The sequence below is a fragment of the Calonectris borealis genome, chromosome 1 (genome assembly GCF_964195595.1).
Source record: "Calonectris borealis chromosome 1, bCalBor7.hap1.2, whole genome shotgun sequence".
Lineage (NCBI taxonomy): Eukaryota > Metazoa > Chordata > Aves > Procellariiformes > Procellariidae > Calonectris > Calonectris borealis.
The window spans coordinates 139,623,977-139,640,854 of record NC_134312.1 but is presented as its reverse complement, the minus strand read 5'-3'; the positions used below and the strand labels follow the sequence as shown (position 1 = coordinate 139,640,854).

The 16,878-nt window shown below is 36.4% G+C and overlaps 1 protein-coding gene across 2 annotated transcripts in view; it reads right to left on the bottom strand.

Annotated features, from left to right (window-relative positions):
• ANOS1 (anosmin 1) overlaps positions 1-16,878 on the bottom strand; it is a 137,904-nt gene that overhangs the window by 25,761 nt on the left and 95,265 nt on the right. For both annotated transcript variants that reach the window (XM_075135522.1, XM_075135605.1), the window contains exons 6-9: positions 15,304-15,433; positions 5,479-5,681; positions 4,150-4,297; positions 652-804 (exon numbers count right to left, since the gene is read on the bottom strand). In XM_075135522.1, the coding sequence (XP_074991623.1) occupies positions 652-804; positions 4,150-4,297; positions 5,479-5,681; positions 15,304-15,433 (634 nt within the window). The remainder of the gene's footprint in view (positions 1-651; positions 805-4,149; positions 4,298-5,478; positions 5,682-15,303; positions 15,434-16,878) is intronic.

Here is a 16,878-nt window from a genome sequence, read left to right as displayed (position 1 = left end):
CCAGTAGTTGTGGCCAACTATTCATCCTGTTGTAATTCAAGGTGACTGATAAAGTTTGGCATAAAGCCTATTGTGGCCTTAACATGAGCCAGTACAACTCTAAATTTTGTGGTTCAAACTACAGTTTAGTTTTTGTGACACCACTGCATGATCTCCATGTACTTCCACTTCCTGACTCATTTCTCAACTCACAAGTCCAACAAGTGATACTGCAGTGGCATCAGCTGCAAATCTGCCCTGGAACTGTATGTGCTTGAGATCCTCCAACCACACTCCAGGGAGACAACATTCATAGCCACAAAAGCTCTGTTGAACATTCTGCTTCCCTATTTAAAACTTTAGAAAGCAACTTCCATCGAACTAAAAATTATCTCAGCTCTGGGAAGATTCAGTGTCCCAAATGACTGACTGTAATTTTTGGATAGCTGATTCACGTCACTTCTCTCTGCCAGACATTTACACACCCATAACACGAAGAGGAGAGGCAATGTTTCACTCTAACATGAAGGTGAAGGGAAGGAAGGATGGGTGTAGGATTTAACTTTGAATGATTGTACAAGGTTCATTGTATTGTATCAATGTTCTACAACTTTGAGGAAGTTGATGAGACTTCCTCCTTAGAAAAAATAGTAAAATAAAAATTTGACAAACCTGTCTTCTTCCAGTAGACTTTGACCTGAAGTTGATTGTCCTGATAGAAAGGAGTTCCAATTTTAAGAAAACGAGTGGTTTTTCTTCTTTGAAATGTTGGGTAGGGATCTACCAGTCCTTTCTGGGGTTTCCCAGCAGAAGATGTCTGTTCCTCTGCAATACACAGAACAATCAGGAATTATTTATTTAAGTACAGTGCCGTATAATGACTATGTTAACAGTGCTGGAATTCAGAAAATAATACTATCTTTAATCCAAACTATCTTATTTGTGTGTGTTATCTAAATGAAATTAATATGAAGAACAAACTGCCCATCATGGTTGAAAAGCATATAATTTGTTTGAAATTCAGTCAAAAAAATATTTTGGACAGAGAGAGAAAAAGATAAATATATTTTAATATGAAAATGCTCTGTAAATTTTCAAAATAATAATAAGGAAAGGGAGCGTATTTATATCCTCAAGAACAAGAAATGTTAACACATTTTAAACAGGCACAGTGTCTAGCAGTAGTTCTGTATAATCATTCCTGGTCTTGTATTTGTGCAGTGTTTGAATATACACAAAACCCAAGGATGGCATTGACTGTAACCCAGAGAGTGCCACATGTGGTTATTACATCAAAGTAAATATAGTCTTTTGGTATGCTATATGAGAACACTCTGGTCAGATTAAAGATCTTTCTTGCCCACTTTCCTGTTTCCAACAGTGAACAGTGAATGCTTAGGAAAATATTGTAAGAGCAGAATTAACTTTGAGCGATTCCCTTGGTGTTATGTGCCTAGCCTCCAACAAGCAATGGTAACGGGATGTCCTTCAGCAAGCATTTCGTTTGGCAACATTTCATCAACATTTAGCAGAGCTGACAGTATTTCTAGATATTTTCAGTTGAAAAGGCAGTGATGCTGATTCAAACTGCATTTTCATTGCACACTTGCAAATATATCAGTTCTGATTAAGTGGACAATATTTGCATCAGATTAACAAAAAAAGCTGTATTTAATTCAATAATACACCTAAGTGAAAAGTAAAGATTTAATAATTAGGAAGTGGCAAATTATTAACTACATACTTGAGAGAAAGGATTTGTAAGTAATAAATCAGATGTGACCTGCATCAGATTCTGAAAAACACAATGTTTTGCAGAGGGAAAAGTGAAACAAAAATCTTCCTCTCCCAACACAAACCCATTGGTGATACAGACCATGAGAGACAGACCATTAGTGAGACCATGCAGAGTTGATACAGCACTACCAGCGAAAGGGTTTCTCACAGTAACTATAGAATGGTACCAAAACCGACATAGTCTAATCTTAATTACTCAGCTTCAGTTTAGAGGGTTTTTGTTATAAAGAAAGTCTTTATTTACTATAATGTTTAAAGACTATGATGCTCTGACCTAATGCCAGGACTAGCAATAAAGCTTGACAAACATCAGTTGATTAATTATCCCTGCTCCCAAGAGGGGAAAGTTTATAAAGATATTCTCATAGTAAAATGAGACAAAAAAACTCAACAGCTTGCCCAATGTCCCTTTGGCTAGGTGTGTATAATGGCACCTAGAATTTCATCCCAGTTACCAGCACACAGCTCAGCCTCAGACTCAGGTGGAATCCAGACACCAGCCTTCTCTTGTGACCTGATGTAAAGTAAACTCAGTTACATGTTCTTTCTCAGAGCTGTGATGTAATCTGGTGAAATGCCAGTCAAGATGATTGGACTGAAAACTAAACACCTTGAAGTTTAGCACTGAGATCCAGAACTTCACAGAAACTTCTAATCAGAAGAGACAAAAAGACCCGGGGAGGAGAGGGTAGTGTAAAAAAAAAAAAGGAAATTTTTGCTTGTTTATCTAGCAAAATGTGCTTTGCAGAAGGAAAAAAAAAAAAAAAGAAAAAAGAGAAGAAAAACCAACAAAAAATTCTTAGGAAAATACTCAGCAAAATGAGAACATCTCTCATAAACACCAATGATATGCTTCTAGTTGAGCTCAGTGGCTGAATGTACTGGAATTAAACACCCATTTCCCACTGTAGTTTTTCTTCTATTACATCTCCTGTGTACATACAGAAAAAAAGGAAAACTAAATGTGGTAACTCAAGGAAGCTTTTGATATCATGCACAATCGTGCAAGCTAGGTCACTTTCCTAGAGGATGTCAGAAAGCACAGGTGCAATCTAGGAGAGCCAGTGTGGAAAGGGCAGAACTCATATTCACCTACACTGGGTTTCACTAAGGATTTAACCCAAACTTGCCTTGTATACACACTGTGGAGATTCAAGCTCATATTCTGGTATGGATTTCAAGCAAATACTCAGTGTATTGAAGAGATGAAAACTTGGCCTTCTGCTGTCTCTTAAGATGGACCAAAAAGGCAGTAAAAGTGAGCTTAGTATGGGAAAAAGAACTAAGTTTAGGTCTATTTTATCTTCTTGGTACATTAAAATGGGAAGCAACTGTAGATATGAAGGTCTGTCATAGCTAACAACTACTTTAAAATATTTTATGTATATCCAAACTGAATATGCTTGCAGAAGGGTCCAGCAACAATAGCAATTGATTAGTTAGGGTGAGAGTAATTACAGTTATGTTATGAAAATGGCGACAAGTAAAGTTTAAACTTTGAGTGTACTTTTAAAAAAAGAAGGTAAATGGATGCAAAATGAAATGGAGTCAGGATATTTAAAATTATATTCTTTAACATCTTATTATCAGAATTTTGCTGTATTGGTTAATCAGAGACACATCAGCAGTTGGGGCAGTAACTTGGTATTGTATTATAATTATACAAATAGCATTTAACTAAGACTAAGAATCATGGTTTACTTTCAGATTCAGATATGCTTTTCAATTATATTACTTAGCATGTGAAGTTTTAAAGAAGATCTTAACAAGAAACAACCTGACATCTAAAGATCTCAAGATTCTAAGTTGAATGTGGGTCCTAAGTGTGCAATAATTTCTTGAGAATTCATTGCTTGTCAAGCATAGAACATTTTAGATTCCCTAATAGAAGAGTTGATGTTTTGTATCCGTTCATAGTAGATACATATTTGTGTGGTCCAAGAATCTGAATTAAGGGGCTACTCAAAATAGTCAGGATTTTAAAGAGCATTGCAAGCTAAAACTGTCCAGTTAAGACAAAGACACAGAAACGATTTTATTCCAGCCACTGACAAATATAGTAAGTATTTATACCTATATTGCATTTAAAATATATTAACACCATAGTCATGCAAATGCTTCCATTTTCATTGCATTTGTTTATTTCAGGTGAGTAGGATCTAAGATAAAGAGGCAAAAACTGTCACCAATTTTTAGATAAGAAATTTAACATTAAAAGGTTACTCAACTTCACCAAGACAGGATGACTATGATATTAAACAGAAAGCTTTAAGAAAATTATTTTTTTTTAATTTGAGAAATCATTATATAAAACATTCAAATTCCAAATAAAGAAGTGATAAAGTATTCAGGTGTTTGAATACAATTACTCACTATTATTCCTGGTGTCCTGAGTCGTGCTAAAATGGAGAGAAACCTTAGCACTTTTTAGGCGTATCTGACCCCAACGTGTTACTGCCTGCAGTTCTACGTTGTAGTTGCTGTTGGGTTGGAGTCCCTCCAGGACCACATAATTTTGGGCCTATAATGGAGAATAAATATACAAAGTAGTTATGGTATTACTGAAACACAGGCCCTTATTAAAAGCAGGCCTGTTATCTTAGGCACGCTACTCTCCTGAAATCAGAAAAGAAAACTCACGTATAAATTTCAACAGAGCAAAATTTCCTTTCTTTAAAAAATATATTTTATTGGACACTGCTTTCGGTGTCATTTTTAAAATACTAACCTTCTTGATGTTTACATAACTTTGGCAATTACTTGGCAAATACAGACACCTATTGTTTAGGTCAAAACTAAAGGGTTTTTTTTACATATTACAAGTCTTTTTCTTATGCCAAAATTATTTTAGCCAAAGAAATTTAAACTTTTTATTCCCCAATTTCTGTGTAGAAATTGAAATTTTGAAAACTTTTTCTAGAGACAGTCAGTCTGAAGACAGCTAAAATCCAACATTCAGTACATTTGTCGATATTTTCTACTTGTTTCAACCGTTGAAAACAAAAATGAAAAAAAAACCCAAACCCCACAAATTCTCACAACGCATTTATTAAGAGCACTGAGAATTAAGTTCAGCCTGTTATCCGTAGCTGATTTCTATTTTTATTAACTACTTTAAAATAATATGCAATCTGCTTAAGGATATCACAACAGACAGTTTTCCAGTAAAGCAATATTTGATATATCATTCAAGAAACTCACAGGAACTTGCTGCTATGGAAATGTGTCAGATATTTGGTACAGCACCTTATTTAACGAGTTTTGCGTTTGTTTTTTCCTTGGACCTATACTGACTTATTCTATATGATAGTGTCACAAGTTTTATTTGCATAGTGAAAGAACAACGTGACAGATGATGTTAGGCTTTTTAAATAAAACAAGCACTGTATCTTTAAGAAGCACTAATAAAATAAGCCTGAATTTAGAGGACAAACAGCATTTAACTTTCTGTTCCTGTCTCCTGCAAAATCTTATAGTATTTACCTCCATTTTAAGGCAGAAGTCTACTTCTCTCCCTGAGTTCAGTGAAAGATAGAGACCGAGAGATCAAAATTGTTTATGGGGTTGGTGATACTAAAAATTAAGACCACTACTTTACCAGCTGCTGAAATCATTGCAATTTATCACATATTTTATACTTACACTCTATTTTGTGTCAAAAATAAGCCATATTTCTGTCTCATTTACTATTTTCTTTCTTACCCCATTGGTAATCTTCCTTCTCTTTTTTTTAGCTGGGATTACATATTTGCTATATGTCCAGCTCCAGAAGACTTTGTAGTGGTGCACTGGGATATCAGGCTCTTCTGGAAGATCCCAAGTAATCATTACATTTACACTCCCATCATTGCTTGCACTGATATTGGCAATTCTGATATTAGATGGAGCTGGTGGAGCAGATGGATCTGGAAGTTAAAACAAACAAAAAGATTCTAAAGTAAAGATCATCTTCAATAAGGTAAAGAGCATCTTCATTTTATGTATTTATCAGGCATACACGAGCTGGATTAAACACTCTCAATACAGTGAAGAAAATTCAGGCAAAAATTTCCCGTAAGTGATATGGCTTCTTGTAAATCCTAGAAATTCAAGCTCTACTGAAATAAAAACTATGGGTTAGCATCTAGTTTTGTCATTATTCTGCACTGTTGATAGTTCACAAATATTACGAAGCTTTATCAAAATGTACTAGACTATCAGTTTTACTTCTGTCATTCACTACTTCTTTAAATACATAGTGAGTGTAAAACATTTGTGTTCTACAAGTGACCTTGAATAGTCATCACAGAATTGTATGGTGGAAACACTGAATATTTTTTTGGTGTTGCCAGACAATTTTCAGATGATAAAATTATGTTTCTACACGTTAAATCTTTCTTCAAAATTCTAGCATTGATATCTACCACCATAGGACATAAACACTTCCTTAGAACAAATATAATTAAGATGTAATGATATATTATGACGTCTACAAAAGGTTTTTTTTAGAACAACAAAAAGCAATTAGCTACCCCTGTGATTTATTTCCCTATTCTGGTTTAATTTCTGGTCAATATCAACTGAGATATTATTCCTTCAGTTGTCTGTGTGCTCACCCTAGAGTCAAGAAGGACACCTGACAGTCAGAGGTTCCAATATTGAACGTTTTCCAATATTGAATGTTAGGTCCTCCTTGTGGACCTACTGTATAATATCCTGGCTCTGAGTAATGTGAATCAATGGAAATTTTGCAACTGAGCTTCTGAAAGTCCAATTCGCTATTTACCAACTCCTAGTTCTTAATCCTACTTTTTAACTCCTACTTTTTTTGAAATGCCCATAGTAGCCAAACATTGGTGACAAAACATAACGAAACTGCAAAAACAAAATTTAAGTAAAAGTAAACAGTGTGATTAAAAAAAAAAAAAATTCTATCAAACAGAATAAAGGAAATTCATAGTAATTACGGCATGTTATGAACCTGTAACCAAGAAAAAAAATTCTGATCAAAAAAACCATTTTCATATAACTTTTTAGCCCAATCAGCCACCACTTATTTGCCAGAAATAAAACTGGAGGTTTCCAGAGGGGACACCAGGCATTCATTTACTACATGGTTCACCTGCATCTTTTTATAATGGTAAATGAGCTGTTAAATAAACTTTCCAGGCATACTAAGTTCATCAGATAATCCCTATGACAAACGGTCTCACTGAAAAATTCTATTTAGGTCATGCAAACTGACACATTCAGAATTAATAAAGACAGTGTTTCCTTTTTAAAGATCAGCAGATGTGAAATAATGGCTTATTCCTGTTATTTAAGAGGACTCTTGGTTAAAAAACAATGGATGCTCCTGTTTCCTCACACATGACATTTTAGTTAAATAGTAATGGATGCCCCTGTTTCCTCACACATATAATTCAACCTAACTTTTGGCTATAAAAGTTACAAAGCATACTTGAGTTTAAGAATTCTGGAAATTTAACATAATTTTCAAAATAATGAGAATTCCTTATTTTTTCTCACTCGTTTTTTTAATCAGCTTGCAAGCCAGTTCTCTTTATTTGTTTCTGGCTTCGGAGAAGCACTGTCCTTACACTTATTTCCTTACCTGTGAAGTAGCCAACAACTCCATCTTAAAGTATACAAAGCTATTTATATTGGAGGGGATAAATTTAAGAGATTAATTTAGTTAAATGGTTTGTACTGTTCTCTAACACAACTTTTCATTTACTTCTATAGTTTAATAAAATAAGTAGATATAAAATGAAATTTAGGTACAATAAATATAAACAGAATCATTATTCATAAACCCCAAATCCTTCATCTTCACTGATTTAAAATGTTAGGGTTTTTTTATGTTATATGACAATGTATTATGGCAATAAAACATTTATAACCTGAAGTGCAACATGATTATATTACTGTAGGTGAATTATTCAGGTTATCTCCCAGAAGTACTACGCATCATATATTATGTATACATAACATATTGGATAGAATTAAAATGTTTCAGAGAATGTCTTCACAAATGGTCAGATGTAAGTAAAAACAATTCTAACCATAAAACATGTTTGTCTTCATTCTGCATCTACAAAGGTTCTGAGAGTCATTAAAAAAAATCTGAAAGTTAAATGAAATAGCTCTTCTGGACAAAATGTATTACATAATTACATATTACAAAAATATTTTGAAGTTCTATTCACCAATTTTTCACAGGTCTAAAAGCAAATGACCAAATTTATGTTCTTCCTTTTCAAATGTTTCTGTCCCTATAAGAATGCAAGATTGTGTGTAATTTTCCTTGTATAAAGTTAGCGATTGACCAGAACGGCGCTTTTATATGTCTCAGAATCACAGGAATTTGTTTTTCTTTTAACATAACTTCAAACATCCCTATTTTTCCCAGTAACATAAGCAGAAAAAGAAAAGAGTAAGAAAGAACTATGTGCATACTGAAACCGATAGATCATTTCTTCTGACTTCTATAGCACCAGCATTTCACCCTGTACTTTTCATAATTGCACAGTTTATTGAAAACATTAATTTATCAGTAGCATTTCTTCTGTGTTCACTAGAAACAGTCCAGTCAGCAGACAAAACACTGATCCATATCTAAAGGAAAACCTAGTAGTGTTTGTCCCTTGCTATGGGAGAATGTAAACTTTGTATTAAAAATCAGTGGGTAACTACAGTTAAGGAAAGAAAGAACATCCTCTTAAAGGGAATATACATGTGAAATAATACAGCAGTAGCAGAAACATTTTCCTGAGTGCCCCCTTTCTTCAAAGTCTCTCTTTTGCAAGCCTCGCAAATGTCATCCACAAAAATGCCTTTGAACAGGAGGAAGGGTGGTGGTGATAGCAGCAGAAGACATAAAGGAAGGAGATCTGCAGTTGACAGACATGAAGAGGTGAGACATTTGAAAGTGCCATATTTTCTAGAAGAGTTTTTTTAAAACTAGTACACTTAGTTGGAGAAAATAATAAACTAGAAGGACGTAAGATGTCAAAGATGAACAAAACTTAATTTATTACAGTTTTGCATTTAATAATCTGAAAAAAACCTGTCTGATTCTAGAGACACAACAGTAAAATATTTCTTGGATTTGGAGTGTATTACCTGAAATATGAAGCCAGTTAGTGAGCATGTCATACCAGCTGAGGATCCATTCCATATTAAGTATTTCAATACAACTATATAATTTATTCATCTATTTCTATATATTTCTGAGACACTCATCACTATTACAACTGACAAAACTATTATTTTGTAAGCCAAAAACCCAAGAATATTAATCTTTTCTCTCATTTGAAAGGATTGAGTTTCACCAGCAAAACAAACAGGTGAGAAGGAATAGCAGCAAGGCAAGATATTGTGATCTCTGTTATTAACAGGAAAAAAAAAAACAAACGACTCAAACCCTGCCCTCAAAAACCAAAAAAACCCCAACAAAAAAAAAAACAGACCTCTCCAAAGCCCCCTCGCAAAAAAAACAAAATCCCAAAAAACCCCAACCCCCAAAAAACTGTTAAGAGCATGCTCCTTCATAACGCATGCCTGCCAGTTACCAGATAACAAATTAGTTGGTTTTTTCCGATTTTTTTAAGCCTTCACTACTGCATTATTGAATGGAAAAGTCATGCTTCTACAAGGTGCTCTGTTACGCTTATGTCTATGCAGACATTAAAAGCAGTGTACAACTCCTGCTGAAATAATTCAAGGTCTAATAACCGGTACTGGATTATAAAGATTACATACATAAGGTGTTTGTTAACCTGACGATGAAGTGAAACTGGCATTCTGCTGACTATAAAGCTAACAGCCATTCTACTGTTAGGCTTCATATATCTATGATCCCTTTGACTGACTGCCCGCATGCATAATTCAGATACATGAACATTAAATTACTGGAATGGAAACTACTGCCAGTTTTTCAAATGTAAAGTTCTGAAATTTTATATACACAAATTTATCTGAGTGTTAAATCAAATTCTTTGGTTTGCAGAAAGAGTGATGCTAGTTGCAGCTTTTCCTTTGCAGTTTATACTACAACTCACATAAAATAAAAGTCATTATATACATGTACTAGAATTTGGCACAGACAGCTGTCCTCAAATCCGAAAAAAATCTGGTCTCAGCAGCCTGACAAGTAAATCACTTCTCGCTGCTAGAAATGATAGCTTCATTAGATCAAGGCTGAAGCTGCTGTTCCAGCACATGGAGTAAATACTGCATTTGTCTGGATTGTATCTGGCTTGAGTATACCCAAAGGACTTAAATTCTTGTCTTGCTGGCTACTTAGCCATCACAAGCAAAACTCTGTCTCCAGTCCCTGGGAGGATTCCTTGCTGCAAATAAAAGAAAAAAAGAAAACCCTCACATCATCACCATTTCAAAATGCACATCTTCCCACACTCATATTTGTAAACGTAGCAATAGACAATTTATATTTTACAAAATTCTTTCAATCAATAGGATCTGGAAGCACTTTGCAACCTTAACAAAACAGTATGAGCAAGCTATACACAAGAATCACATCACATGCTGCTGCAATGCATCCACTTTGGCTTTAAATGTGGCAACTGTAATGAAAACAGTAAATGATTTGGAATATATGTCAGAGAAGAAAATAATGACATTGGAACCGGAATTCTCATTCTGAGCTGTAAAAGTGATAGCAAGTTTGACTCTAATTTAAACCCTTTTTTATAGAGCTTTTTTTTCTGACTTAAAATGGATCTCCCATTGCTATCTTTTAAACATTAGACCTTCCAACTCTAAAAATCTGCTGAAGCTGCTCTACAGACAAGTTTCCAACCATTAAACAATTCCAAGGCATAAGCGGGGGGACTGGCTTTGCCCAATGGAAATGGCACACATAAACCAGCTGTGCAACAGTATAAAAAAATCATTGGTCCCAAAGGAGCAACAGAAAGAATTTTATTGCCGGGAGTGGGTGTCTGTTCTGGTTTTACTAACACTCAGTAATGTATGCATGAAATCACATCCAGCATGGTACTTATGTGCTGTGAAAACAATGTTGTCTGCTTCCTTTTGCTTGACAATTTATCCCGTGTATGCTAGCAACTGCCTTCATGTTGAAGATAAAAACCTTTAGCAGTGGTAGAAGGATCAGATGGTTTGGGCTCATTGTGTTCATCTTATAGCCTCTTTTTGTCTCGGAAAATGGCACAGTACCTAACTACAGACCAGCAAGATAATGTATTATATGGAAATGCCTAACACTGATGCCTCTAGTTGACTGCAGTCTCTGTTACTAAGAGTTCACTCTCACCATAAATCATAAAAAGCTAGAAAAAAATAGCCCAAAAACTTACCCAAATGTAACAAATTAAAAGTTGTATTACTAGTGCCGAGCAGCTTCTGACCAGTTGGGTTAGGCTATCCAGTGCCAGCTTAATGGGAGAAAAGCACAGGAAGCTTTTCATCCAAGGAGACTCATTCCTGGATTGCAGGAACAGTTCTCTCCTGCTTCCAGAGAAAATGAAGCAGCTTGGAGAGACCCAGTCAAAATATGAAGAGGAATATATTTGTATCTTTGGGGATCAAAAATGTTCTGCCAGGCATTCTGTTAGCTTTATTTATTGCTGTTATTGCAAATTGTTGCCACTCAGTTGAAGATCAAAAGGAAAGCACACGCAATTTAAAAACCCTGAAAAGTGAAGTGAAAACCACTGTCAAAATAGCAGAAAGTTTTGATCAATTTTAGCTGACAGTATCAATCTGAAAATATATGTCAGAGTCCTACTTCTAGGAAAGAACCCACTCTCCTAGGTGCAGTATTCACTTCATCTTCTGGCCACTCTACTCCAAACAGATAGGCGTAGTATAATACGTGTTTCTTGTAATTTAGGAATCGCATTTTGGCAAAATGAAGCATCACTTCATTCCCTGTGAAAGGCCATGCCAGACAAGCACATGAAACCCTTCATTTCCTTTATAAATAAGAAATAAACAGCATAAAAAGAAATCTCTGCTTAAGCTCTGAATATTTCATAAATTATCTCAGCTATGTCACTTTGATTATTTATTATTTACAGATTAATGGCATAAATGAACACATGAGGCAGTGTAAAACAGCTAATAAAGCTTCACCTCAAATGTTTACAGTATAAGAGCATCAAAAGCTGCAGTAGATAAAACCTCAAAACACCACTAGATGAAGAATGGGAAGCTGGAATGCTTGACGAAATACTCGTTTTCCTGTTTTTATCTTTTTCATGACTGGGAAATTAAACTAATTTGGATAATGAGGAGCTTTATTTAGTGATAAAAAAGTTAATGGAAATTACATAGCTCAGAAGACAATATTATTTTGAATAAAACAAAACTTACTTTGCTGTCTACTTAGAGATCACATTTTTTGCATTTGCAAAAAACCACAAAATAGTATAAAACAGTATTGTGGTAACCAGACAAAATTCTCTCTCCAAATAATTACAGCAGCAACGTTTTTGAATGTTCTTTTTAACAGCTTAAAATATTTAGTGACAGAGACTTTGTGGTGCCATACTCCTCCCTAGATTCAGATTATATATCACATTTGTCCTCCTTTAAAGAGAAACCAAACCCAAATAATTTGCTATTCGTTATAACTTATGAGCAATTGGTAAAAGTTCAGCATCTTGAGTGAGAAACTGTCTTAGGAATTGCTGTCATGTTTCTTGATCAAAGGGTTTCTTTTTGAAGAAAACTTCTGTTAAGTCCGACGAAGATAATAATCTTCTCTTGGTCTTGGCACAACAGGGTGAATTGTACAAGAACTAATGTGAATTTCTGCCCACACTTCACACAAACGTAGCACAGACAGTCAGCAACCTTCCAAAGGTGATGTGCCAAAGTCCGCTTTCCTTTTCCAAACAGGAGGTTAAATGTGCCTGTAGGAGCTCAGCAGGGGCCAGTAGATGCTGGCACTCAAAAAACTAGGCACATCTGAGCAGCGGTTTCTTGCCTCTCTGCCAGGCAGGGGCTGCCACTTCCCACTACTCCGAAGTAGTAATTAAATGTCTATATGACACTATAGCTGTTACCGCTATAAGCGCCTCCTCAGGGACATGGAGGCTAAGAGATACTGATTGAAGCATCCCAGTATCATTCCTTACAGTCAGCACCTAGCAGTGTCTTCATCTGTGTCACCTGGTGCTTCTACACGTTTCACCTGGCAAATATGGTATCTTTATAATAACCGCTGACAATACCAAAGCCTCTAAAACTGTCAAATGAGCTGCCAGAGTAGGATGACTTTGACGACAAAGCTGACAGCTAACTGAACTCCTTGCTGTTTGTCTGGCAATTCATGATTCTCTGCCAAGGGCTGGAGTTTAGATTTGAAAACTGCTATTTTGAGGGTTATAGAAGCCTTTTGAACAACGTTGGCTACATACTTTCTGCTGTTATCAAGATCCCGTTACTTTGGTTTATTAGGTAAGAACATGCAGAGGTATTACTGGCTCCTGCTGTCCTTGTCACAAAGTCCTAAAAGTGCTCCCACCACCACCAGACAGCTGTGAGCAGCACTCAAGGAGAGCAAGTGCTTCAGGGGTAGCTGCAGAGACCACAGAAAAAGAGGACTCTGGTATCTAACATGTAATCATTTCAAAACCGTAAGCTCCTGAAACACAAACTACTGCCAGCTGGGAGGCTATTCTGAAGAAATATCCCTAAGTGCTTATCCTGCTCTTATCCTGTTCTCCAAAAATCTACTTTTGGCTGGGGTCAGATACTGAGCTAAAGAGTCCTTCAGTATGACTTACCATGGATGTCCTTATACTCATTACCAGTGTAGGTATTTTGAACAATATACTCCTGTGGCTAGCACACTCAGTAGGAGATGAATTTTTTGGTAAGTAACACAAATCCTGCCTGAAAATGTCACGCTCAAGCCAAAACCTCAGTGATATCATGTTATACCTTTATGTAATTGCAATTATAGTGGTTCCAGGTAGAATAGTTGGAAAATATTTACAAACTCAGTAAAACAACTGACAATGATCTGAGTTTAAAATAAAGTTGGTGCCAAATTCAGCAACACAGTGTTGTATCTGCTGAAGTGCTACTCATGAAGAAAAGCAAAGAGAAAGCTGCTGCTGCTGCTGAGTCCTTGCAGTAAGCTCAACACAGCTTAAAGGAACTGTAAGTTTGATATGACTGAAATGATATGCTACTTAAGCATAATAAATTCTTAAAATAATACTCCTTTTATACTTGAAAAGGTTTGTGGTCACATCAGTAATGGGATAGCTATGCCAGCCAACCTTCCTACCACAAATGTGGTTATAGCAGCAAAAAATGATTGAGTCTAATGTATACTTATTCAGTAAGTAATTAAACCTTCCATACCAGCAAAAGCACTTGCATGCCTCTATAACTGCATCCAGAATAAGTTTTCTAGGACTGACTATGGCCAAACAGCAAGCTAAAAGCTAGCACCCATAGATGGCAACTGCCTGTATTGCAAGATAATTCTATCTGCAGAAAGAGGAGGAAATGCATTCCTCAAAGTATGCATTATACCAGTGTAAAGATTCTGTCACTACTAAAACAAAGACAAGTCTTTCTATTAGAAGCTACCTCTATTAGTAGAGTGAAGAGTGGTAGATCTCATTCTTTGGCACTAGTCAACTAGCACGGTCTGGCTATGCCCACATTATCGACTGCCTTTAAGAGAGGGTGACCACATCCAGAGCATCTGTCTGTCGGGAATAGTTTCTGGCCTGTGCTAACTCCTATGCTATATCTGAGAGTCATCCCGGAAAATTCTGCTTCGCGTGCGTCAAATGCACACCAGGGACAATGCCAGCAACTTCACAGGATGGGAGATCCGTTTCCGTCTCCTCCATCCCTCAAGTACCATTTACTGGTACAGAAATAATTTTCAAAGTTATTTTATTACTCAAAAAGTTTTCAAAGTTATTTTATTACCCAAACCCTTGCAAAACCAGAAATGGCAACAAAAAATCCTACAATACTCTGTGGATTGTCCGGCATGCCTTTCTAATGAACAGAAACATGCTACTTAGCATTTATACCCTTTTTATTCTTGAGCCCTTATGATTAGTGCTAGCAAGGGGAAGGTTATATTAAGAGAGCCCGCAGTTCCATCAAAACAATACTGCTACAGTTATTTAGATACAGGCAACAAAATATTTCAATACTCTGCTAAACATATGGCAGCAACATATTTCTCACAACTAAAAAGAAAAATAAGAGAAACCTCTCAGAATAACACACAGTTCCTTCATGTTTCATGGTCAAGGTCATGTTTGATACCAACCGTGCGGAAAATGTTTCAAAGGAGGTTTATTCATTGAGACCCTTTACTGATAAAAGAATAATGACATCTTTAACCTTTAATTCCTTTACGACTTCAAACAAATCTCACACCATTTCTAAAGCTGGTGGCAAAACTACCCAAAAACCCACCTGTTAAAAACCTTCTGCCACAAAAGAAGGCAGATCAGGTTGTGTTCCATGTGTGAGTGCGTGGAAGGTGAGCACCAGACATAGCGAATGAAAACTAACCTTTCGAGGATCGGAAGTGCTTGCTGGGCGCCGTGAAGCCTCTCGTCCCGTGCACATTCACAGCTGCCACACGGAACTGGTACCATCTGCTCGCTCGGATGTCCGGCAGCCGAACCCGCTCATCTGTAGTCTGGTGGGGAAAATGTCACACTTACATTCGTTGTTCTGACATGGCTAGTTGTGCTATCGTCTCCCATGCAACACCCGTTAGTCAGACTGAAGAGTAGGGGATGCACTTTAATACGCACCAGCGTCAGCAGGCTGCGTGCAACCACCTCACCTGACTCCGAGCATCATTCTGCACTGCAAAGCATTTACAGCTGTGAACAAAATCATATAACCACCCAATTTTACAGTGCATTGCAGGTCTATTCTGGAAAAAAGTAACCTTTAGAAAACTGGTGAAGTGTTAAATTCACAAAATTAGTTTTCCAGTTATCACAACCTTCACCAGTGTATAGGGCCTGGCTGTTCAGGTGTTGAAGTTTCAGGGAACTCATTGCCCCAGGTCACAGGACTCATTTCTCCAATTCTCAATTCTCAGAGAATTAGGGGTCCAAAATGGCTTCACAAAAACCAGCACTGTGAGAAGCCACCTCTTCTGGTTCACAGGAAACATGAAACCCTCAGGTAATGAATGTAAGCCTTCTTCAGATCTTCGGCACTTATGTCAAAAAGACACTCACAGCCTTAACTCTTCCCTGCAGACCTTTCTCAGGTCATAGGAGATGACCTTTCCTCCAACAACACCCACCGAGACTGCTAGTGTCATGAGTTCAATTTCCACCTTCTGTGGGGAGTGCCTTAACCGCTGAAATACGAAATAAGCATAGATGCACTCTGAACCCTTTCAGTAGGAGGTGCTTTATGTGCTCTAATTCTGAGCCCTGCTTTCTTTTTTTTCCCTTTAAACTTCTAAAGAGCTATCTTCTGCACTGTTTCTTATTTTTCGCAAGGTATATACACCAGAACTGAACACAGCCTCCTGGTAACTCCTGAATCACTGCCAAGTACAGAAGACATAGCATTTTTGTAGAACTCATGAGAAACTCATCCACTTGTTGTGGATTTTACTTTTGCAATTACTTCTCAATTATCCAGTTTTCATTTTATTTTAGGATGTCATGTTTATTGCATTTTAATTTAATTCTTTCATCAAAGTAACACATGAACCTAAACCAAATGTCCTGTATATGTCTAAATATACTATACAATCATTACTGATTATCATTACTGACCAAACATGCAAGCCCATCAAAAATGTAGTGACATCAATTTATTTTCACAAGCTCTGTTTCCTATAACTTTAAAAATTCACCATCCTTGTATAGGATTCAGTGTTACTTGCAATGATGCCACGCACTTCCCAAAAAAGGCACAGCATAATTTCTGCTTTTTGCTCTTTCCAATCTGTGTAAGAAAGCAGCAGCTGCTGACCTAACTCAGCCAGAACTTGAGGAAGTTGTTTCAGCTTTCCAGCAACGGTATTTTTAGAGCCCTGACCAATAAAATTTGTAGGTGTTATCCTGCACTTAATCTCTTCATTTGGTGACAAGCAAAATTTAGGGAAACTGA